The 23,753-nt window shown below is 44.7% G+C and overlaps 1 protein-coding gene across 1 annotated transcript; it reads left to right on the forward strand.

Annotated features, from left to right (window-relative positions):
* Positions 1–433: 433 nt before the first annotated feature.
* Positions 434–23,403, forward strand: ythdc1 (YTH N6-methyladenosine RNA binding protein C1). Its single transcript, XM_079657368.1, is given in 17 exon segments — positions 434–664; positions 4,527–4,628; positions 9,022–9,305; positions 9,439–9,805; positions 10,106–10,168; positions 10,250–10,344; positions 11,042–11,150; positions 13,749–13,866; positions 14,246–14,330; positions 14,623–14,777; positions 18,482–18,561; positions 19,811–19,847; positions 20,006–20,045; positions 21,950–22,015; positions 22,106–22,174; positions 22,176–22,292; positions 22,498–23,403. Coding segments are annotated over 17 exon segments (2,007 nt in total). The 5' UTR covers positions 434–636; the 3' UTR covers positions 22,690–23,403.
* Positions 23,404–23,753: the final 350 nt, after the last annotated feature.

A 23,753-nucleotide genomic window follows, 5' to 3' on the forward strand; every position in this document is an offset into this window, starting at 1 on the left:
CAGGCTCCACTCTCTTCCTGGTAGCTCTCCCCCCTGTCCCCAGTGTCCCCATCAGGCTCCACTCTCTTTCTGGTAGCTATCCCCCCTGTCCCCAGTGTCCCCCTTAGGCTCCACTCTGTTCCTGGTAGCTCTCCCCCCTGTCCCCAGTGTCCCCATCAGGCTCCACTCTCTTTCTGGTAGCTATCCCCCCTGTCCCCAGTGTCCCCCTTAGGCTCCACTCTGTTCCTGGTAGCTCTCCCCCCTGTCCCCAGTGTCCCCATTAGGCTCCACTCTCTTCCTCTCTGTCCCTGTCACTTTGTTTTTCCTCTCGTTTTGTAAATGTTGTAATGTAATATGATGTCATCTTTTCTTTCACTCCTGCTTCTGAATATCTCATGTAACACATTGTGTGAGCAATGACTGGTTTGTTAGCATCGGGTAGATAAGTTCCACCCTCCGGCCGCTGGGGGCGCTACTCCTTCCCGCCGCTGAAGCAGCAGAAGAAGAAACTCCAACAACAGATCACTCCGCCATTTTCTCTCTTCTTCTCTCGCTGTTTTTCTCTTTATTTCTTTATTTCGTGTTTCAATCATAATACAATCTGCTTACCTGCAGTGTTACCTGGGCGCGAGGCAGGAGCACGTGACAGTGGCTGTGATGGCGACCGAGCGGCGCGAGGACAAAGGTGAGGCTGACGGACCTGGCAGCATTAGCTTAGCATCAGAGTTAGCATGATGCTATCTTTGTTCTGCTGGGATGCAGAGGAGTTTCTCTCCGAACCAGCAGGTTGTGATCTGCTCCTCTAACACGAGTATATATGAGAGATACACATTAAAGTATCGAGCTGTCAACAGGTCAGAGATAAACAAACACAATCATCTGTTGTTGTTGTTGTTGTTGTTCTCAACCAGTCAGAGTTAATGTAGGTTTACACAAACACACATACATCAAAGGAACGATTGAACGTTAAGATAAAGCTATATTTATATGAAATACAGATAAACCCTTACAAATAAAACAGAGTACCCCATCTCTGTGCTATCTTTGTTTCGCTGGGATCAATCATCAGTTTATTATTTTAGACTAGTTATCATGTGACTAGTTAACATGTGACTAGTTATCATGTGACTTGTTATCATGTGACTTAACATATGTGTGTGTGACTAGTTAACATGTGACTAGTTATCATGAGACTAGTCAACATGAGACTCGTTAACATGTGACTAGTTATCATGTCACTAGTTATCGTGTGACTAGTTATCATGTCACTAGTTAACATGTGACTAGTTAAGGTGTGACTAGTTGTCATGTCACTAGTTATCATGTCACTAGTTAAGGTGTGACTAGTTATCATATCACTAGTTATCGTGTCACTAGTTAACATGTGACTAGTTAAGGTGTGACTAGTTGTCATATCACTAGTTATCGTGTGACTAGTTAACGTGTAACTAGTTATCATGTCACTAGTTATCATGTCACTAGTTATCGTGTGACTAGTTAACGTGTGACTAGTTATCATGTCACTAGTTATCATGTCACTAGTTATCATGTCACTAGTTAACATGTGACTAGTTAAGGTGTGACTAGTTGTCATGTCACTAGTTATCATGTCACTAGTTAACATGTGACTAGTTAAGGTGTGACTAGTTAACGTGTGACTAGTTAACGTGTGACTAGTTATCATGTCACTAATTAACATTTGACTAGTTAAGGTGTGACTAGTTGTCATGTCACTAGTTATCATGTCACTAGTTAAGGTGTGACTAGTTATCATGTCACTAGTTAAGGTGTGACTAGTTAACGTGTGACTAGTTAACGTGTGACTAGTTATCATGTCACTAATTAACATTTGACTAGTTAAGGTGTGACTAGTTGTCATGTCACTAGTTATCATGTCACTAGTTAAGGTGTGACTAGTTATCATGTCACTAGTTATCGTGTGACTAGTTAACGTGTGACTAGTTATCATGTCACTAGTTATCATGTCACTAGTTAACATGTGACTAGTTAAGGTGTGACTAGTTGTCATGTCACTAGTTATCATGTCACTAGTTAAGGTGTGACTAGTTGTCATGTCACTAGTTAGCATGTGACTAGTTATCATGTAAATAGTTATCATGTGACTAGTTATCATGTCACTAGTTATCATGTGACTAGTTAAGGTGTGACTAGTTAACGTGACTAGTTCAGTTGTGACTAGTTATCATGTGACTAGTTATCATGTCACTAGTTAACATGTGACTAGTTATCATGTGACTAGTTATCATGAGACTAGTCAACATGAGACTCGTTAAGGTGTGACTAGTTGTCATGTCACTAGTTATCATGTCACTAGTTAAGGTGTGACTAGTTGTCATGTCACTAGTTAGCATGTGACTAGTTATCATGTCAATAGTTATCATGTGACTAGTTAAGGTGTGACTAGTTGTCATGTCACTAGTTATCATGTCACTAGTTAAGGTGTGACTAGTTGTCATGTCACTAGTTAGCATGTGACTAGTTATCATGTCAATAGTTATCATGTGACTAGTTATGTCACTAGTTATCATGTGACTAGTTAAGGTGTGACTAGTTGTTGTGACTAGTTATCATGTGACTAGTTAAGGTGTGACTAGTTAACGTGACTAGTTCAGTTGTGACTAGTTATCATGTCACTAGTTAACATGTCACTAGTTAACATGTGACTAGTTATCATGTGACTAGTTATCATGAGACTAGTCACCCTGCAGCTCAGACTGTTCCAGGTGAATAGAGAGATGAGGTAAAGACTGGACTGAGTTTAGAAGGAGAGAGAGAGTCAGTGAAGCAAGAGAGAACTTTTCAAATCAAGTTTTTTTTTTTTCTGAAAAATGTCAAGGTTTTTTTAATTAGGCGTTTTTCTCAAATAGATAATTGTTTTTTTAGTTTTCAGAAAATCTCAAGATTCTGATATTTTTCCGACAACTTAAAAATCTCCAAATGGAGACCAGATTCTGAGTTTTCTCAAAATAGCCTTTTTTTCTTAAAGAGCATCTTGCAGGTTTTTATTTTTTCTACATTTATGCTTAAACTTGCTTGAAGATTACAATTTAAAAAAGTGAATGTAGGATTTGATATGTTTTACGAGACATAAGGAATTCAGAGGGAAAGGAGCATTTTTGAGCTCTGCTCTTAAAAACGGCTTTCTTTTAAGGTCATACGTCAAACGCGTGATATTACATCACACAGGGGACACATCTCCGCTCTCTGACCGCGGGTATAGTAGAGTTGCGTTGAGTTGAGCAGTTCTGTTTTAGTGAGCTGAGATTTTTCGGTAGTTTTACATTGTATTTCACCATTTGTAATCATGGTGCAGTATTGTGTTTGTGCAGGTTGCACAAATACCAGCCTGTCAGGACATCGAGTCCAAAGTCAAAAGGACCGGGGCTAGCGTTCGTTCCTGGGTGCGTTGTGCATCCACCCACGGCACCGTAAGACATTGCATTAGGTAACGCTGTGGTGGCTGTACTGCTCCAGCCGTCTCCTTTGTGTTTGTTTGTTTCCCCCTGTCTGTGTTGTTTGTGTAACGTTACTATATTATCAATGCTACTTTAGTTATAGCCTGATATATGATAGCTAACTTCACAATGTTGTGATGTGACGTTAGCTAACATTCTGTAGCTAACGCCGGTCACTCACCAAGATAGCTGCTCAGTTCTCCACTGGTTCTCCTCACACCACAGCTCCATTTCTCTCCCATGGCCGTTATTTCTTCTAATCCTTGGCTGCTCCTGGTCTCTTGGACGCCTAGCAGGCTCATCATTATAAGGCTGTGGTCCGTCATATGCATTCGAATATTCATGTTCCACTTCTTCTGTGTCTTCTGTGTCGAAACTAGCATTGGGATCCATGTTTATTAATACGTTACACCGGCCGCTCTCCCCCTTGTGTCCCCCGTGTTACGTCACACGCGGGAGGTCATGTGCCGAGGCTTTTTTATGCGGAAGTGAACATTTCTTACAAAAACCACGCCAGATGTCACTGTAGTGTATATTTCTGTCTATTTTTTTGAAAATCTAGTTTATTCATCATTTCCCTACACATTTATTCACAGGTGTCTCTAACCTGGAAGTTGCTCTTTAAGTCCTGACTGTTTTTGAAAAATCTCAGAATTCTGACTTTTTGTAAAATTAAGAAATGTTTCTGACAACCTCAAAATGTAGATTTTTCATTTCTGAAATGTCAATATTATGAATTCATGTTCAACAAAATTCTGACTTTTTTCTGAAATTCTCAAAAATCCGGTTTTTTTTTAAATTCAGTGAGTCTGCAGCTTCTCCCAGGCGACGAGTCTCAGCTCCTCTTCAACAACATGTCATCGTCCTGACAGCAGGAAGCGCCCTGAACTCAATATGAACACATTCCTTATGATTTAAAATGCAATAACAGATGAAAGGAGGCCATAAGGCTTAAAGCAGGATCCTGATTGGTTACCAGGTTCTTCTCTCTGCTGTCCTGGAGCTCAGACGGATGGTTGTGTCCTCTGGATGCTGACTGTGTTGTTGTTGTTGTTGTTGTTGTTGTTTCAGACGGAGAGTTAAATGTTCTGGAAGATATTCTGACTGAAGCTCCAGATCAGGACGACGAGCTTTACAACCCGGAGACGGAGCGATCCGTCAGCGACAAGAAAGGTTCGTCTGCAGAAACACTTCATTCAACTCTAGTTTTATTAAATACATGCATTTCATTTCACAGAATTCAACGAAATGCTTGAGTCTGCTTCAAACCACAAAGTGCACAGAGTAGCATGAAGCTTCAAACCACAAAGTGCACAGAGTAGCATGAAGCTTCAAACCACAAAGTGCACAGAGTAGCATGAAGCTTCAAACCACAAAGTGCACAGAGTAGCATGAAGCTTCAAACCACAAAGTGCACAGAGCAGCATGAAGCTTCAAACCACAAAGTGCACAGAGTAGCATGAAGCTTCAAACCACAAAGTGCACAGAGTAGCATGAAGCATCAAAGCACAAAGTGCACAGAGTAGCATGAAGCTTCAAACCACAAAGTGCACAGAGTAGCATGAAGCTTCAAACCACAAAGTGCACAGAGCAGCATGAAGCTTCAAACCACAAAGTGCACAGAGTAGCATGAAGCTTCAAACCACAAAGTGCACAGAGCAGCATGAAGCTTCAAACCACAAAGTGCACAGAGCAGCATGAAGCTTCAAACCACAAAGTGCACAGAGTAGCATGAAGCTTCAAACCACAAAGTGCACAGAGCAGCATGAAGCTTCAAACCACAAAGTGCACAGAGTAGCATGAAGCTTCAAACCACAAAGTGCACAGTAGCATGAAGCATCAAAGCATGAACACATCAGAGCAGTGCTGTAGTAATGTTCATACATGGATAAATATCTTTGGGTAAGGTGCAGGTTTAGAAGCAAGATGCAGGTTTTAGGCATAAGTTAAATACAGACGTTGTAAATCTGTCCCAAGGACTGAAAGGTCCCTTAGTAACCCAGTATTACTAATCCTTCAGGTAATCTCATGTAACAGTGAATATTACTAACATGTTGTTAGAAAACCCTCCCTGGTCCCCGGCTTGAGCTTCAGCCTCAGGATCCATGTATCTGTGATCCTCTCCTGAAGGAGTCATCACATACAGAGCATCAACTAGTTCCTGAACAGTGTCCTTCACATGCTGATATCCAAGAGAGGGAGTTCCACAGTCACTAGATGGAGGAATAGAAAGCAGTATTCAATGTTTACTTCAGATTAGCTCCACGTCAGAAATGATCATGCTTGTCATATGTCTCTCTCCATAGAGGCTGAATCATCATGTTAATCACATAGCTATCATATGCCTCAAACAGTCCTGATGCTCTGCTAGGTAATCACACATCCTGTCATGTTCACAGCTACAGGTGATACCTTTGTTAGCATGTGACTCTCACATTGGAAGAGGACATTCAGGATTTTACCAACACATGCAGGGCTCAACACTAACTTTTAAAAGTGGTTGCCAGGCAACCAGGCATCAGCTTTTGGTTGCAAAAACGGAAAATACGGTTGCCATTTTTAGTCACCTTGTATTTTAAATAATTAAAATACTATACAGTTATGCATCAACTTAATAATGAACATGTGACACAAAAGAATGTTCAAATGCTTTACAATAATAATTAACACAATTATTCTAAACTAAAGTGGAGGAAACGTGTCCACCCTCAACGGCTGGTGGACTAAACACCAGTAGAGCAGCTGTTCTTCACAGATCCTCAAAGGAATTCAGCAAGTCACTAGTTTCTTGGTCATCCGTTGTCTCCCCTTCAAATGTGGGTTTTCTTGACCTCTGTGCTGACCCCCACCACAGATCCACTGGCCCTTCAGCATTGAAGTCTTGACCTCTGTGCTGACCCCCACCACAGATCCACTGGCCCTTCAGCATTGAAGTCTTGACCTCTGTGCTGACCCCCACCACAGATCCACTGGCCCTTCAGCATTGAAGTCTTGACCTCTGTGCTGACCCCTACCATAGATCCACTGGCCCTTCAGCATTGAAGTCTTGACCTCTGTGCTGACCCCTACCATAGATCCACTGGCCCTTCAGCATTGAAGTCTTGACCTCTGTGCTGACCCCTACCATAGATCCACTGGCCCTTCAGCATTGAAGTCTTGACCTTTGTGTTGACCCCCACCACAGATCCACTGGCCTTTCAGCATTGAAGTCTTGACCTCTGTGCTGACCCCCACCTCAGATCCACTGGCCCTTCAGCATTGAAGTCTTGACCTCTGTGCTGACCCCTACCACAGATCCACTGGCCCTTCAGCATTGAAGTCTTGACCTCTGTGCTGACCCCTACCATAGATCCACTGGCCCTTCAGCATTGAAGTCTTGACCTTTGTGCTGACCCCCACCATAGATCCACTGGCCCTTCAGCATTGAAGTCTTGACCTCTGTGCTGACCCCTACCATAGATCCACTGGCCCTTCAGCATTGAAGTCTTGACCTCTGTGCTGACCCCTACCATAGATCCACTGGACCTTCAGCATTGAAGTCTTGACCTTTGTGTTGACCCCCACCACAGATCCACTGGCCCTTCAGCATTGAAGTCTTGACCTCTGTGCTGACCCCTACCATAGATCCACTGGACCTTCAGCATTGAAGTCTTGACCTTTGTGTTGACCCCCACCATAGACCCACTGGCCCTTCAGCATTGAAGTCTTGACCTTTGTGTTGACCCCCACCACAGATCCACTGGCCCTTCAGCATTGAAGTCTTGACCTTTGTGTTGACCCCCACCACAGACCCACTGGCCCTTCAGCATTGAAGTCTTGACCTTTGTGTTGACCCCCACCACAGATCCAATGGCCCTTCAGCATTGAAGTCTTGACCTTAGTGCTGACCCCCACCATAGATCCGCTGGCCCTTCAGCATTGAAGTCTTGACCTTTGTGTTGACCCCCACCACAGATCCAATGGCCCTTCAGCATTGAAGTCTTGACCTTAGTGCTGACCCCCACCATAGATCCGCTGGCCCTTCAGCATTGAAGTCTTGACCTTTGTGTTGACCCCCACCACAGATCCACTGGCCTTTCAGCATTGAAGTCTTGACCTCTGTGCTGACCCCCACCTCAGATCCACTGGCCCTTCAGCATTGAAGTCTTGACCTCTGTGCTGACCCCTACCACAGATCCACTGGCCCTTCAGCATTGAAGTCTTGACCTCTGTGCTGACCCCTACCATAGATCCACTGGCCCTTCAGCATTGAAGTCTTGACCTCTGTGCTGACCCCTACCATAGATCCACTGGACCTTCAGCATTGAAGTCTTGACCTTTGTGTTGACCCCCACCACAGATCCACTGGCCCTTCAGCATTGAAGTCTTGACCTCTGTGCTGACCCCCACCACAGATCCACTGGCCCTTCAGCATTGAAGTCTTGACCTTTGTGTTGACCCCCACAATAGATCCACTGGCCCTTCAGCATTGAAGTCTTGACCTCTGTGCTGACCCCCACCACAGATCCACTGGCCCTTCAGCATTGAAGTCTTGACCTTTGTGTTGACCCCCACCATAGACCCACTGGCCCTTCAGCATTGAAGTCTTGACCTTTGTGTTGACCCCCACCACAGATCCACTGGCCCTTCAGCATTGAAGTCTTGACCTTAGTGCTGACCCCCACCATAGATCCGCTGGCCCTTCAGCATTGAAGTCTTGACCTTTGTGCTGACCCCCACCACAGATCCACTGGCCCTTCAGCATTGAAGTCTTGACCTCTGTGCTGACCCCCACCATAGATCCACTGGCCCTTCAGCATTGAAGTCTTGGATTGGCCAGACTAATACATTTCTAATGTTAAATAAATGAAAACCGTTCACAGTTAAGAATTAGATATTAATTATTAATGCTGTAAATGACCTTTAATAAGTCTAACTATATTTAAAATGTGTTACCTTTTTATAGAAGTGATTATAATTGTATGCCAATATTTTCCTACGCTAAAATTTCATTTAACACATTTATTTTGGTAATAAGATCAGGACTCTTATTTTGAAGGAACTCTTACCGGAAGTGAATGCACAACGGAGCGGAATGTTTCGCCTCCCAAGACTTTACACATTTCCTCTTTGCTTTTCGTTTGGGTTCATTTTGCGCTTTATCAGTTGAATCACTTTGAACATTCGTTTGAGATGTTGACGGGTTGGCTGAACCTTTTACCCCCCAGTCAAACAACTTCATTTGCTTCGCCATGTTTTGTAAAACAAACACACGGCGCACCGCGCACGCGAGTAAACGTGCATCGCTTTCTGGCTCCGCAATCACACCAATGCACGTGAAACTTAAGTATCAGGTTCCGACTGGTCACAACAATAATTAAATATCACTCTATACAACAAATAATTAACATTTATCTATTTTGGGGTGCACATTTTGCTGTTTGCTGTCCTTATTTCTTTGTTAGAAACTGGTTTCCACTGATGGCAACCAAAGGCCAAGAAGTGGTTGACATTTTTCTGAATGGTTGCCAATGGCAACCTGGCAACCGTTACTGTCGAGCCCTGACATGTAAACTCTGTCTGTCAGGAACCAAGAGGAAGAGCGACCGCTCCGACAGCCGGGACCCGAAGAGGCTCCGCCCCTCTGCAGGCCACGCCCCCTCACGCTCCTCCAATAAGAGGGCTTCAGGCCTGCCCCCCTCCTCCAATAAGAAGACTGCCTCCAGCCCCAGAGCCCGCCCCCCCGCCTCCTACCGCCACGAGTACTATGACGAGAAGAAGAGTCGACGAGGAGCCCGCGAGCCAATCAGGAGCCGGGGGGAGGAGCCTCGCAGGAGGGAAACCCCGAGGATTCTGGAGGGGCTCAGCCAGGTGAGATTTTATTTTATTTATTTCGAATGTGTAAAACAACTATCACATCCACACGGCACGTATCAGCCAATCACATCCATGCGGCTCATGGTGATGAAGACTTGAAATATCGCATCCCTCCCTGTGTGTTTAGAAGCTGAGGAGAGCAAGCCCCGCCCCCCCGCAGGACGCCCGATCGGAGGGCGAGGCGGTGCCAGAGTTTGGGTCGGAGGCGGGATCAGGAAGCTCCTCCCCCTCTGGTTCCCACGCTGAAGAGGAGGAAGAGGAGGAGCAGGAGGAGGAAGAAGAGGAGGAGGAGGAAGAGGAGGGCATGGAGGAAGAGGAGGAGGAAGAGGAGGAGGAAGGAGAGAAGGAGGAAGACGAGGAGGAGGAAGAGTACGAGCGTCGAGGAGAAGGAAACGACTACGACACTCGCAGCGAGGCGGGAGACTCTCGCTCCTCCGGAAGCTTCTCTGACGACGGGGAGTCGGTGCACTCGGGCTCCGCCTCCGAAGCCTCAGGTAACCACAGAGACAGCCAATCAGGGACATTTAGGATGAAGCAAAATACTTCAGTCCCATCAAAGTCATGTGATCTTAGAACAGCAAACTTCAATCTTTTTAATTTGGCTTACACTTTGGAACAATGGTCTTTCAGTGTCACTGTTAATGTTTTATAGTGGTAACTCTTTCTGTTTTTAATATCATACTCTGTGAAGCACTTTAAAGGTGCTATAAATAAAGTGTATTATTATCAAAACATTGTCATGGTTTCCAGATTACAGTATGACCTGATGAATTCTGTGCTTTTATTTTTGAAAGGTTCGGAGAAGAAGCAGGAGAAACTGTCGTCTTCGGTCCGAGCCGTCCGCAAAGGGATGGAGAGTAAGGGCGGCCATTTTATATAATCAGATTGCTGTTATTTTTCAGATTAAATGAAATACTGAGATTACTCGTGTGTTCCAGCTCCGACCAGCAAGCTGCGCTACATCCTGAGAGACGCTCGCTTCTTCCTCATCAAGAGCAACAACCACGAGAACGTCTCGCTGGCTAAAGCTAAGGTTAGCTCTACTTCCTGTTGATCACCTCTCAACTTCCTGTTTATCTCTCTACTTCCTGTTGATCACCTCTCTACTTCCTGTTGATCACTTCTCTACTTCCTGTTGATCACTTCTCTACTTCCTGTTGATCACCTCTCTACTTCCTTTTGGTCACCTCTCCACTTCCTGTTGATCACCCCTCTACTTCCTTTTGATCACCTCTCTACTTCCTGTTGATCACCTCTCTACTTCCTGTTGATCACATCTTTACTTCCTGTTGATCACCTCTCTACTTCCTTTTGGTCACCTCTCTACTTCCTGTTGATCACCCCTCTACTTCCTTTTGATCACCTCTCTACTTCCTGTTGATCACCTCTCTACTTCCTGTTGATCACATCTTTACTTCCTATTGATCACCTCTTTACTTCCTGTTGATCACTTCTACTTCCTGTTGATCCTCTCTACTTCCTGTTGATCACCTCTCTACTTCCTGTTGATCACTTCTACTTCCTGTTGGTCACCTCTCTACTTCCTGTTGATCACTTCTACTTCCTGTTGATCACCTCTACTTCCTGTTGATCCTCTCTACTTCCTGTTGATCACGTCTTTACGTCCTGTTGATTCCGTCTTTACTTCCTGTTGTCTACGTGCTGAATCCTGGTTTGTCTTGTTAACGTGTAAACATGTCAGTATTTACGTGTTTCCGATGTTTCTTCAGGGCGTGTGGTCGACGCTGCCGGTGAACGAGAAGAAACTGAACGCAGCGTTCCGCTCGGCGAGAAGCGTCGTCCTCGTCTTCTCTGTGAGGGAGAGCGGGAAATTTCAAGGTAAAAGTTAGCCTTCCTCTCCGTTAGCTTCTTCGTTAGCATTCCTCTGTTAGCCCTCCTCTCCCTTAGCCTTCCTCTTCGTTAGCATTCCTCCGTTAGCCTTCCTCTTCGTTAGCATTCCTCCGTTAGCCCTCCTCTCCCTTAGCATTCCTCCGTTAGCCTTCTTTCTCCCTTAGCATTCCTCGGTTAGCCTTCCTCTCCGTTAGCATTCCTCCGTTAGCCCTCCTCTCCCTTAGCATTCCTCCGTTAGCCTTCCCTCTCCCTTAGCATTCCTCCGTTAGGCTTCCTTCTCCGTTAGCCTTCCTCCGTTAATCTTCCTTCTCCCTTAGCATTCCTCCGTTAGTCTTCGTCCGTTAGTCTTCCTCCGTTAGCATTCCACCGTTAGTCTTCCTTCGTTAGCATTCCTCCGTTAGCCTTCTACCGTTAGTCTTCCTCTGTTAGCCTTCCTCCGTTAGTCTTCCTCCGTTAGCATTCCTCCGTTAGCCTTCCTCCGTTAGTCTTCCTCCGTTAGCATTCCTCCGTTAGCCTTCCACCGTTAGTCTTCCTCCGTTAGCCTTCCTCCGTTAGCCTTCCTCCGTTAGCATTCCACCGTTAGTCTTCCTCCGTTAGCCTTCCTCCGTTAGCCTTCCTCCGTTAGCCTTCCTCCGTTAGTCTTCCTCCGTTAGCCTTCCACCGTTAGTCTTCCTCCGTTAGCCTTCCTCCGTTAGCCTTCCTCCGTTAGCATTCCTCCGTTAGCCTTCCACCGTTAGTCTTCCTTCGTTAGCCTTCCTCCGTTAGCCTTCCTCCTTTAGCCTTCCACCGTTAGTCTTCCTTCGTTAGTCTTCCTTCGTTAGCCTTCCTCCGTTAGCCTTCCTCCGTTAGCCTTCCTCCGTTAGCCTTCCTCCGTTAGTCTTCCTCCTTTAGCCTTCCACCGTTAGTCTTCCTTCGTCAGTCTTCCTTCGTTAGCCTTCCTCCGTTAGCCTTCCTCCTTTAGCCTTCCACCGTTAGTCTTCCTTCGTTAGTCTTCCTTCGTTAGCCTTCCTCCGTTAGCCTTCCTCCGTTAGCCTTCCTCCGTTAGCCTTCCTCCTTTAGCCTTCCACCGTTAGTCTTCCTTCGTTAGTCTTCCTTCGTTAGCCTTCCTCCGTTAGCCTTCCTCCGTTAGCCTTCCTCCGTTAGCCTTCCTTCGTTAGTCTTCCTTCGTTAGCCTTCCTCCGTTAGCCTTCCTCCGTTAGCCTTCCACCGTTAGTCTTCCTTCGTTAGCCTTCCTCCGTTAGCCTTCCTTCGTTAGCCTTCCTCCGTTAGCCTTCCTCCGTTAGCCTTCCACCGTTAGCCTTCCTTCGTTAGCCTTCCTCCCTTGGCATTCCTCCGTTAGCCTTCCACCGTTAGTCTTCCTTCGTTAGCCTTCCTCCGTTAGCCTTCCACCGTTAGCCTTCCACCGTTAGTCTTCCTTCGTTAGCCTTCCTCCGTTAGCCTTCCACCGTTAGCCTTCCACCGTTAGTCTTCCTTCGTTAGCCTTCCTCCGTTAGCCTTCCTCCGTTAGCCTTCCACCGTTAGTCTTCCTTCGTTAGCCTTCCACCGTTAGTCTTCCTTCGTTAGCCTTCCTCCGTTAGCCTTCCTTCGTTAGCCTTCCTCCGTTAGCCTTCCTTCGTTAGTCTTCCTTCGTTAGCCTTCCTCCGTTAGCCTTCCTCCGTTAGCCTTCCACCGTTAGCCTTCCTTCGTTAGCCTTCCTCCGTTAGCCTTCCTCTGTTAGCCTTCCTCCGTTAGCCTTCCACCGTTAGCCTTCCTTCGTTAGCCTTCCTCCCTTGGCATTCCTCCGTTAGCATTCCTCCCTTGGCATTCCTCCGTTAGCATTCCTCCCTTAGCATTCCTCCGTTAGCATTCCTCCGTTAGCATTGCTTCTCCCTTAGCATTCCTCCGTTAGTCTTCCTCTGTTAGCATTCCTCCATTAGCATTCCTCCATTAGCATTCCTCCATTAGCATTCCTCCATTAGCATTCCTCCGTTAGTCTTCCTCCGTTAGCCTTCCTCCGTTAGTCTTCCTCCGTTAGCATTCCTCCGTTAGCCTTCCACCGTTAGTCTTCCTCCGTTAGCCTTCCTCCGTTAGCCTTCCTCCGTTAGCATTCCACCGTTAGTCTTCCTCCGTTAGCCTTCCTCCGTTAGCCTTCCTCCGTTAGCCTTCCTCCGTTAGCCTTCCACCGTTAGTCTTCCTCCGTTAGCCTTCCTCCGTTAGCCTTCCTCCGTTAGCATTCCTCCGTTAGCCTTCCACCGTTAGTCTTCCTTCGTTAGCCTTCCTCCGTTAGCCTTCCTCCGTTAGCCTTCCACCGTTAGTCTTCCTTCGTTAGCCTTCCTCCGTTAGCCTTCCTTCGTTAGCCTTCCTCCGTTAGCCTTCCTCCGTTAGCCTTCCACCGTTAGCCTTCCTTCGTTAGCCTTCCTCCCTTGGCATTCCTCCGTTAGCCTTCCTCCCTTGGCATTCCTCCGTTAGCATTCCTCCCTTAGCATTCCTCCGTGAGCCTTCCTCCCTTAGCATTCCTTCGTTAGCCTTCGATTCTGAATCGGCAGAGATAGAATCGCGATTCTTATGTGAATTGGCGCACCCCTAATTTTCCCCTCCTTCCTCCAGGCTTCGCCCGGCTCTCCTCAGAGTCGCATCACGGCGGCTCTCCGATCCACTGGGTGCTCCCCGCCGGCATGAACGCTAAGATGCTGGGAGGCGTGTTCAAGATCGACTGGCTCTGCAGGTAAACAGCTGCTCCAATCTGTGGGGACATCAACACGAGAGCTAATGTAGCTGCTAGCTGCCAGTAGTGTTAGCATCAGGATTTTCTATTTTAGTATTTCATTATATATGGTGCATTGTTGGAGGAGCTCAGGTCAGGAGAATTTCATTGCCATCTCTCCACTGAAGCTGCTGAGCATCTGATGATAACACCTTTGGAGCTTTGATCTTGATGGTGTGAGTATTTGTGAATCCAGAAGAGTTCAATAGAATATAGAGCAGGTATTAGAGAGAATTAGCACCTGAGGAAACGGTACGCTAACAGTGATGAGGTTTGATGAGTTCATGGATTTACTGTCCTGAGTTTCTCTGATATCTGAACATGTGATTGTGTTTCTCAGGAGGGAGCTTCCCTTCACGAAGACAGCCCACCTGTCCAACCCCTGGAACGAGCAGAAGCCCGTGAAGATCGGACGAGACGGACAGGTGAGGCGTATTATCTTAACGTTACAGAACAATGATTTAGTTTTGAGAGAAGGCGTTACCTGAGTGTAAACTTCTTCCTCTTTCGGATGTGTAATCAGGCCATCTGTTAATATATAATTTGTAAGTCAATAATATGTCTATCAATCTGATGCCGCTTCAGTTTGTCCAGTATCATCATTATCAAGTTTCATTTCATTATTATTATTTTTGTATTATTGTTTTACACGTTTGAAATAAATCAAATCGGGTGTTCTCGTTAACCGTGAGTTCTCTGTTCTCGTTTCTCTTCCAGGAGATCCAACCAGAAGTCGGCGCTCAGCTCTGTGCTCTCTTCCCATTGGACGAGAGCGTGGACGTGCACCAGGTCGCTCGCAGAGTTCGTCACAAGCGCCAGACGCCGTCGGAGCCGCGCCCGCGAGGTCGTCCGCCACAGCGCGAACCGGGAAGGTTAGCCAATCACAGAGCTGCTCACAGAGCTCCTCCCCCTGCTTCCTGTTCTTCTTCTGCTGCTGCCACCACGGCGCCACCTGGACCACGGAGACGCCCGTTAGCCGCCGGCTAGCTAGCATCGAGGCTAGTTAGCATTGCGGCTAGCTGGTTGTTGTTGTTTTTCCAGTTGGAGTTTTCCACCGGAGTCACGCCTCTTAAAGAGTCAGGCAGGAAGTAGACCCTCAGTTGGGAGGTGATGGTTAACAGCTAGCAGAGCACCAGGTTAATCAATAATAATAATAACATTTTTCAAAGCGCTCTCCCGAGAGCTCAAAGACGCTTGAAATGAAGTAGTAAGTAACGAGGTTTCACTTCCTGTTGTTATAATTACTCTTTCGTTACAGGAAGTTCGTTCAGGGTTTGGCTTTCAGCTGGACTGTGGCTGACCTTTCAGAATAAAAGCATAAAGGACGAGCGACCTTTCAGAATAAAAGCGGGAGGGAGGGACCGACCCAGCGGACTGTTCTGGTTTTTGAGAGGTGGTGGTTGGTCACGCAGGGGGGCGTGGCCTCTGGACTGCAACCAATGAGGGAGGGGAGTGTGTGTGGGGGCGGGGCTTCCTCACTTTATCCAATAAGGTAAAATTACAGGAAAAAATGGACAGGATTTAAAAGGTATTTCCTGTTGGACTGAAAGAGTGAGGACCCCCCCCCCCCCCCCCCTCAAAGAAAAGACTCCTCCCAGAACACACACACACACACTGAATCAGGACCTAAGAACTGTTGTGTGTGTGTGCGTGTGTGTGTGTCACTCTCTTATGAACTGAAAATAGAGGTGTGTGTCGCTTTAAGGACTGCTGGAGGGGGCGGGGCTTTGAGAGGGGGCGGGGCTGTGGTTAATGATTGAAAGGACTGCACCATCATCATCATCATCATCACCCCCCCCCACCCCTTTCAAAATAAGAGGGTTTATAAAAAGCCTTAAACATGGACCGAGGAGAGAGCTGTTTTTTTAATATCAGAGTCCTCCACTAAGCAGCGGAGCGGTATGTGTCCTCCAGAGGCTTCTTCTTCTTCGTTTGTTTTTTTTATTGTGTGTGTGTGTGAAGCTAATGTGTCTTTTGGGGACCAGACAGGAAACTGTTATTCCAACATCTCAGGGAAGATTTTAAAAACTAAAGATAATCTCCAGTGAGTGTCTCTGAAGACCTTCCTCTCTGACCTGAGACTGTTTAACATCAGAGAGAGTTAAAGGGTTAAAAGTGAACAGGTGTGACAGGTCAGGAGGGTTATCTCTACTGTGTCTCAGGTACTGAAGGGAACTGTCTCCATGCTGACCCAAGAGTCCCAACAGATGCTTAACGTCATGATGAGAGAATCTATTTATTCTAAAGGGAAGGTGACGGCAGGTCGGACATCTTTGGAGGGTACCAGCGACCTTCATTTATAACTAACGTGTCACTACTGTCCACTTCAAACGTTTTAAAGGGCCTGTGACGTCACCGGCTGTCACTCCTATAACCAACGGACAAAACAGCAGAAATGTCAAACTAACAGACGTAGAAACATCAGGAGGAGGTGCTGAATGTGTTGAACTACAGGTACAGGAAGTATAGAGTGGCGAAGTCCCGCCCATCTACTTCCGCCCCATGGACCTTATTTCTGAAAGATTATCTTTCTATCCCGTTTGAATTGTGCAATGAATTACACAGATGTTGTTTGTCAATCTTAAAAAATCATTTCCAAAAAAGTCACAGTTTGTCGTAAAACTGTTGAAAAATAAGACTATGAAAAATACGCAACTAGAAAGACTACAAATCCCAGAGTCGCGTAAGTGCTGTCATAACTCATGTATTCCCTCCAGATAGCTAAAAATACATTTACTTACTTTAACAAGATGCCTGTGTGCTTTGTGCCAGGTTGTTATCATACCAGTAATAGTACCTCTTGCTCATTCTCGAAGAGCAACTAAAACAAAACACGAGAGTGTACCTTGTTAACTAATGTTAGCTAGCTGACATTAACGTTACACAGTACCCTCGTGTTACTCTCCGAAACCTTGAAGCCGGTCCCGCATGCTGGCTCTCAGAACCGACTAACTCCCCCTGTGTGTGCACAGTTCTCAACGTGCACAGACTTGGAGTGAGTTTCACCTCTTTTAATACTTTCCGCCTCGTTCTGAAAGAAAGAAGTGAAATGTGCCAACGTGACGGCCGTCTGGGTGTGTGGAGCGAGACGGGAGATGTAGTTCATTGAGCGTTTCACACAAAGTGTTACTTCACAGTTTTACCACACATCTTTATTGTGTAATTCGTGGCAAAATTCAAACGGGATGGAAAGATAATCTTTCTCTCTCTCATTGACTTCAATACATAATCTTTCCTAAATGAGGTCCCATGGAGGTCCACCGGAAGGGGAGGGGCTTGGCCTCTCTGGCAGTTTGCATACACTGGGATATTAATGATGAGTTAGCATGGCATTAGCTGTCTCACCTCTGTCCTCTATAGGCCTGACATCTGTCTGAACGCCTGACATGGCCTCCAGGTGTCTCGTGTTTAAATGACGGACAGGTGGAGACAGCGCACAGAAACATCAGAGCGCGTTGGAGCTCCTCTGCTTCTGCCCGGAGCTTCTCATTTATATCTCACACATGTTTGAATCCTGTCTGATGCCGACCCGCTGACAGTAAGCAGGATGTATACTGTTATATATATATACTGATGGTTGCAGTGTTTCCCCCAGGATGGAGTCATAGCAGCGGTGCTAAGGCACGTGGGCCCAGCATAATGTGAGCGTGGAGCACGTGGAATCTTTTAGTGTGTGCGAAGTGCGCCCCGCCAATTTGTCTCTATGTGTCAGCACAATAAAGGCTCTTGAGGTCTAGCACCAGGGCCGCTTCTAGACAATTTGCTGCCCTAGGTGAGATTTTAGGCGACATTTTATATGTAAAGAATAAATGAAAAATCTCTACAAAAGACAAATACACTGCAGAAACAGAAACGTATTGACATAGGTAATAGACGTCAACATGGCTTCAAATGTATTCAGTATTGTATGAACATGTTTGAATTGGGTGGTGGACGTCACATCCTCTAGGGGGGTCCGGGGCAATGTCTCAAGATTTAGCAAAAATACACCTTTATTGAACATACAGTAACAGAAATACTACAAATCCACATAACAAACAATCAAAAATGAAAAAGTTTCGCCACTTATTATTTTAAGAAAAGAAAAAAAAGGCTGGCTCTCCCTAGCAGCGGCGCTCATATTTCAGCAGCGGCGCTGCGACGCCACTATTTGTATATAGGGGAAACACTGGGTTGCTATAGACGCTGTCCTCCAAAGATGGCCACCACGCCCGCCTCCTGTTCCCTTTGATTTAAAGCGGCAGGGTTAGTGATGGAGGTGTTCTCAAGAGGAGAGAAACGAATGAGACGTTGTAAACATGAAATATAGTGCAGCTTGTTAAGAGGGAACATGCTAAAGTGTGTGTGGATGAACTCGGTGTTTTCCAGGTGGTGTGGAGAGGTAACTAAGTGAGTATTAGTTTAAGTGAAAGTGAAGAGTCTGGTTGTGATTGGGGTAAACGGGAAGTACATCTTAAATATGAGTGTGTATCACTGTGTGTGTGTTACAGTGTGTGTGTGTGTGTGTGTGTGTGTGTGTGTGTGTGTGTGTGTGTGTGTGTGTGTGTGTGTGTGTTAACAGTGTGTTGTCTGCTAGGCGTCGTCCTGAAGAGTTCGATCTGCACGGCAGGAAGCGGCCGCGACCCGACGGTCCGCCGGAGTTCAACCAGAGAGCAGGTCGTTATCTGAGAAGATCCACTTATTAAATATCACTGTTTATTACCCTTTAAGGACCTTTATTAAATATCACCTTGTGTTTATTACCCTTTAAGGACCTTTATTAAATATCACCTTGTGTTTATTACCCTTTAAGGACCTTTATTAAATATCACCTTGTGTTTATTACCCTTTAAGGACCTTTATTAAATATCACTGTTTATTACCCTTTAAGGACCTTTATTAAATATCACTGTTTATTACCCTTTAAGGACCTTTATTAAATATCACTGTTTATTACCCTTTAAGGACCTTTATTAAATATCACTGTTTATTACCCTTTTAAGGACCTTTATTAAATATCACCTTGTGTTTATTACCCTTTGAGGACCTTTATTAAATATCACCTTGTGTTTATTACCCTTTGAGGACCTTTGACACTGACTGACACCTGGAGATGTTTTATATTTTTTGTATAACTTTTTTAAATGTTAGTTTTATATATAGTATATTTTTCTTTTTACTTAAAAATGTAGTTTATATTTTATAAATCCTTTACTTTTCAGTCTTTCTTTCACATTTTAAAGTACTTTTGATGTTGTTCACTTTAAAGGAGACCTATCATGCTATATTTGAATAACATAGTGTAGGACCATACCTATATGAGGCATATTTATACTTTCTATTTTTCAAAATACCAAACAGATCATGCATTTTAGCCATTCCTCATTTCTCTCAATGTAACACCGTCTTTGCATAATGGGCTGATTCTGTGAGAACAGCACCATCTACAGGCCTGGCATATGTACTACAGCGTCTCCAGCGCTTTCCAACGGCAATGTCCGTGGCTGTCTCCTCCTGATTGGTGGAGTTGGCCCAATAGCCGTCGCGCCACTTCTGTGACGTCATAGAAGTGTTCAAATCTGGATCAGTCTGTATCAGATCCGTTGCAGCCCCTTTTTTAGAGATTTGGGTATGGAGGGAAAGAGAGAGGGTTGTGTTTTCTGACACCTGGTGAGTTCCCTGGAACACCGGGGACACATATTCATGTAGAGAAGACGTAGAAAAGTGCATTTTGCGTGATAGGTCCCCTTTAAGGTTAGTTCTGACGAGCCGCTGGCTATTTGTAGTTCCTGTTCTCGGGTCTGAAGATGTTTTTAAACTGTATTCATTCTGAGTTTGTGTTTCTTTGAGTCCTTTGTGTTTCCGCCTGTAGTCGGGGACTGAAGAGAGAAATGTCAAATGTAACGGATTATTATTTAATTTGTAGGGTTCATCCAGGACCTGCGTAACCAGCCGGTGGACAGGTGAGTCGGGGGTCTCAACCAAAGTCACCATAGTGAATAAAAACTCACAATCTAAGGAAAACTTCTGAGAAACGGTTTGAGTTTCTTTCGCCGTGAAAGCTTTAAATGTATTAGAACAAATAAATAATGTGATTTTAATTTAAACTTGTTGGTTTCAGACGGTTCTCCAGCGTGCGGCGGGACGTGTTTCTCAACGGGGTGAGAAACACACGTTAGCTTAGCATCATGTTTACCTGTTAACCTGTTAGCTTAGCTTCATTAGTAACCTGTTAACCTGTTAGCTTAGCTTCATTAGTAACCTGTTAACCTGTTAGCTTAGCTTCATTAGTAACCTGTTAACCTGTTAGCTTAGCTTCATTAGTAACCTGTTAACCTGTTAGCTTAGCTTCATTAGTAACCTGTTAACCTGTTAGCTTAGCTTCATTAGTAACCTGTTAGCTTAGCTTCATTAGTAATCTGTTAACCTGTTAGCTTAGCTTCATTAGTAACCTGTTAACCTGTTAGCTTAGCTTCATTAGTAACCTGTTAACCTGTTAGCTTAGCTTCATTAGTAACCTGTTAACCTGTTAGCTTAGCTTCATTAGTAACCTGTTAACCTGTTAGCTTAGCTTCATTAGTAACCTGTTAGCTTAGCTTCATGAGTAACCTGTTAGCTTAGCTTCATTAGTAACCTGTTAACCTGTTAGCTTAGCTTCATTAGTAACCTGTTAACCTGTTAGCTTAGCTTCATTAGTAACCTGTTAACCTGTTAGCTTAGCTTCATTAGTAACCTGTTAACCTGTTAGCTTAGCTTCATTAGTAACCTGTTAACCTGTTAGCTTAGCTTCATTAGTAACCTGTTAGCTTAGCTTCATTAGTAACCTGTTAGCTTAGCTTCATTAGTAACCTGTTAACCTGTTAGCTTAGCTTCATTAGTAACCTGTTAGCTTAGCTTCATTAGTAACCTGTTAGCTTAGCTTCATTAGTAACCTGTTAGCTTAGCTTCATTAGTAACCTGTTAGCTTAGCTTCATTAGTAACCTGTTAACCTGTTAGCTTAGCTTCATTAGTAACCTGTTAGCTTAGCTTCATTAGTAACCTGTTAGCTTAGCTTCATTAGTAACCTGTTAGCTTAGCTTCATTAGTAACCTGTTAACCTGTTAGCTTAGCTTCATTAGTAACCTGTTAGCTTAGCTTCATTAGTAACCTGTTAACCTGTTAGCTTAGCTTCATTAGTAACCTGTTAGCTTAGCTTCATTAGTAACCTGTTAACCTGTTAGCTTAGCTTCATTAGTAACCTGTTAACCTGTTAGCTTAGCTTCATTAGTAACCTGTTAACCTGTTAGCTTAGCTTCATTAGTAACCTGTTAACCTGTTAGCTTAGCTTCATTAGTAACCTGTTAACCTGTTAGCTTAGCTTCATTAGTAACCTGTTAACCTGTTAGCTTAGCTTCATTAGTAACCTGTTAGCTTAGCTTCATTAGTAACCTGTTAACCTGTTAGCTTAGCTTCATTAGTAACCTGTTAACCTGTTAGCTTAGCTTCATTAGTAACCTGTTAACCTGTTAGCTTAGCTTCATTAGTAACCTGTTAACCTGTTAGCTTAGCTTCATTAGTAACCTGTTAACCTGTTAGCTTAGCTTCATTAGTAACCTGTTAACCTGTTAGCTTAGCTTCATTAGTAATCTGTTAACCTGTTAGCTTAGCTTCATTAGTAACCTGTTAACCTGTTAGCTTAGCTTCATTAGTAACCTGTTAACCTGTTAGCTTAGCTTCATTAGTAACCTGTTAACCTGTTAGCTTAGCTTCATTAGTAACCTGTTAGCTTAGCTTCATTAGTAACCTGTTAGCTTAGCTTCATTAGTAACCTGTTAACCTGTTAGCTTAGCTTCATTAGTAACCTGTTAGCTTAGCTTCATTAGTAACCTGTTAGCTTAGCTTCATTAGTAACCTGTTAGCTTAGCTTCATTAGTAACCTGTTAGCTTAGCTTCATTAGTAACCTGTTAACCTGTTAGCTTAGCTTCATTAGTAACCTGTTAGCTTAGCTTGACATTGCCTGTTGGCCTGTCAAAGCTATAATGAACCTGTTAGCTTGTGTTTCTAAAGGTGTGTTTCTGTTTCAGTCGTACAACGACTACATGAGGGACTACCATCACAGCGTGGGCCCCCCCGCCCCCTGGCAGACTCTGGTAACCCCCCCCCCCCCTCTCATATTGATCTCTTTATATTAATATCATTATATTGTTATTGATTAATAATCCTTGCTGTTTTTCGTCCAGGCGTACCCACCCGGTGTGGAGCAGCCCCCCCCCCACCACCCTCCCTACTACCACCACACCCACCCCCCGCCCCCCCCCCCACCAGGCCTACCACCACCACCCCCCCATGCCTCCTCACGAGGCCCCGCCTCCTCGCTTCAGAGACAAGCAGCGCGCGCCGCCGCACCGCGCCTTCCCCTCCAGCCCGGTGAGTCACATGACCTCCGACGCCATCTTGGTTGTTCACGCTTTAAAGTTGTAGTTTTAATTAAACCCATCTTGGTTTTGCACTCAACAATTGTAGTTTTTAGCATTTACAGTGTGTGTGCAGTTGTAGTTCTGAGTTTATGTGTTATTGTTGCATCTTCAGTGTTTATCTGACCTCTCTCCTGTGTTTTTTACCCATCATGCAGCACGACTACGACATGCGCGTGGACGACTTCCTGCGGCGCACGCAGGCGGTGGTGAGCGGCCGGAGAGAGAGAGAGCGTCAGAGAGAGAGAGAGAGGGGCGTCCCACGGAGGGAGAGAGAGAGGGAGAGGGGAGGGAGGGACAGGGAGAGAGAGAGGGAGAGAGACAAGGAGAGGGGGAGGTACCGCCGCTGACCTGCAGGGCTTTTATTCTGAAGGCGAGCTGTGGGCGTGTCCTGTGTCTTGGTAGGAAGATTATGAACCCAAGAGAGAGAGGAACTCCGTGTGAAGGCAATATTGAAAAACTGTAAAAAAAATAAATAATGAATTCTGTCGAGAGAAGCTTTTATTTTGGTGATTCTGTGGGAAAAGGGAAGTGACATCACAGAAAGAGAAGTCGTCTTTTCTCCTGAATCTACACACTTCATTTCCCAGAATCCTCTCTGTTGGAATCAGAAAAATCACAGGGTTTTTTATTTTGATGTTTTTCAGTATTTTACTTCGGAGGCGAACAGGAAACAGTATTTTATTTTCCTGTATTTGCTTCTCTCATGGACGGGTTGGACAGAACTTCCTGTTAACCCCTTCAAAGTAAAAGAAGACAATCTTTAAAAACTTCCTGAATTGTATTTGTATTCATTTTAAAAAATGTTTCTCTTTTGAACGTTAAATATAACGTAGATTCATTTATTTATTTTTGTTTTCAGGTTCACGCTAAACTCCCTGAGCTTCACTTTAAAGAGAATCACGTTTTATTTTGAGGAAAATCTGCTTCCTGGTTTTTTTAAGTGCAATTTCCTGTTTGCTCCTCTCTGATTGGTTGTTACTGTGGTGACCAAATGTCAGCTGATTGAAGGTTAAGACTTTGTTTCTGTGTTTTTGTACAAAATAAAAAATATAATCTTAAAACTGAGGATTTCTTATTTCATCAAATTAATATGAAAGGTAATCAGTTTGAGGGTAGTTACTGTGGAGTTATCAGGTTACTAAAGGTAATCAGTTTGAGGGTAGTTACTGTGGAGTTATCAGGTTACTAAAGGTAATCAGTTAGAGGGTAGTTACTGTGGAGTTATCAGGTTACTAAAGGTAATCAGTTTGAGGGTAGTTACTGTGGAGTTATCAGGTTACTAAAGGTAATCAGTTAGAGGGTAGTTACTGTGGAGTTATCAGGTTACTAAAGGTAATCAGTTTGAGGGTAGTTACTGTGGAGTTATCAGGTGACTAAAGGTAATCAGTTTGAGGGTAGTTACTGTGGAGTT

The sequence above is a fragment of the Notothenia rossii genome (genome assembly GCF_949606895.1).
Source record: "Notothenia rossii genome assembly, chromosome: 11".
NCBI classification, from domain to species: domain Eukaryota; kingdom Metazoa; phylum Chordata; class Actinopteri; order Perciformes; family Nototheniidae; genus Notothenia; species Notothenia rossii.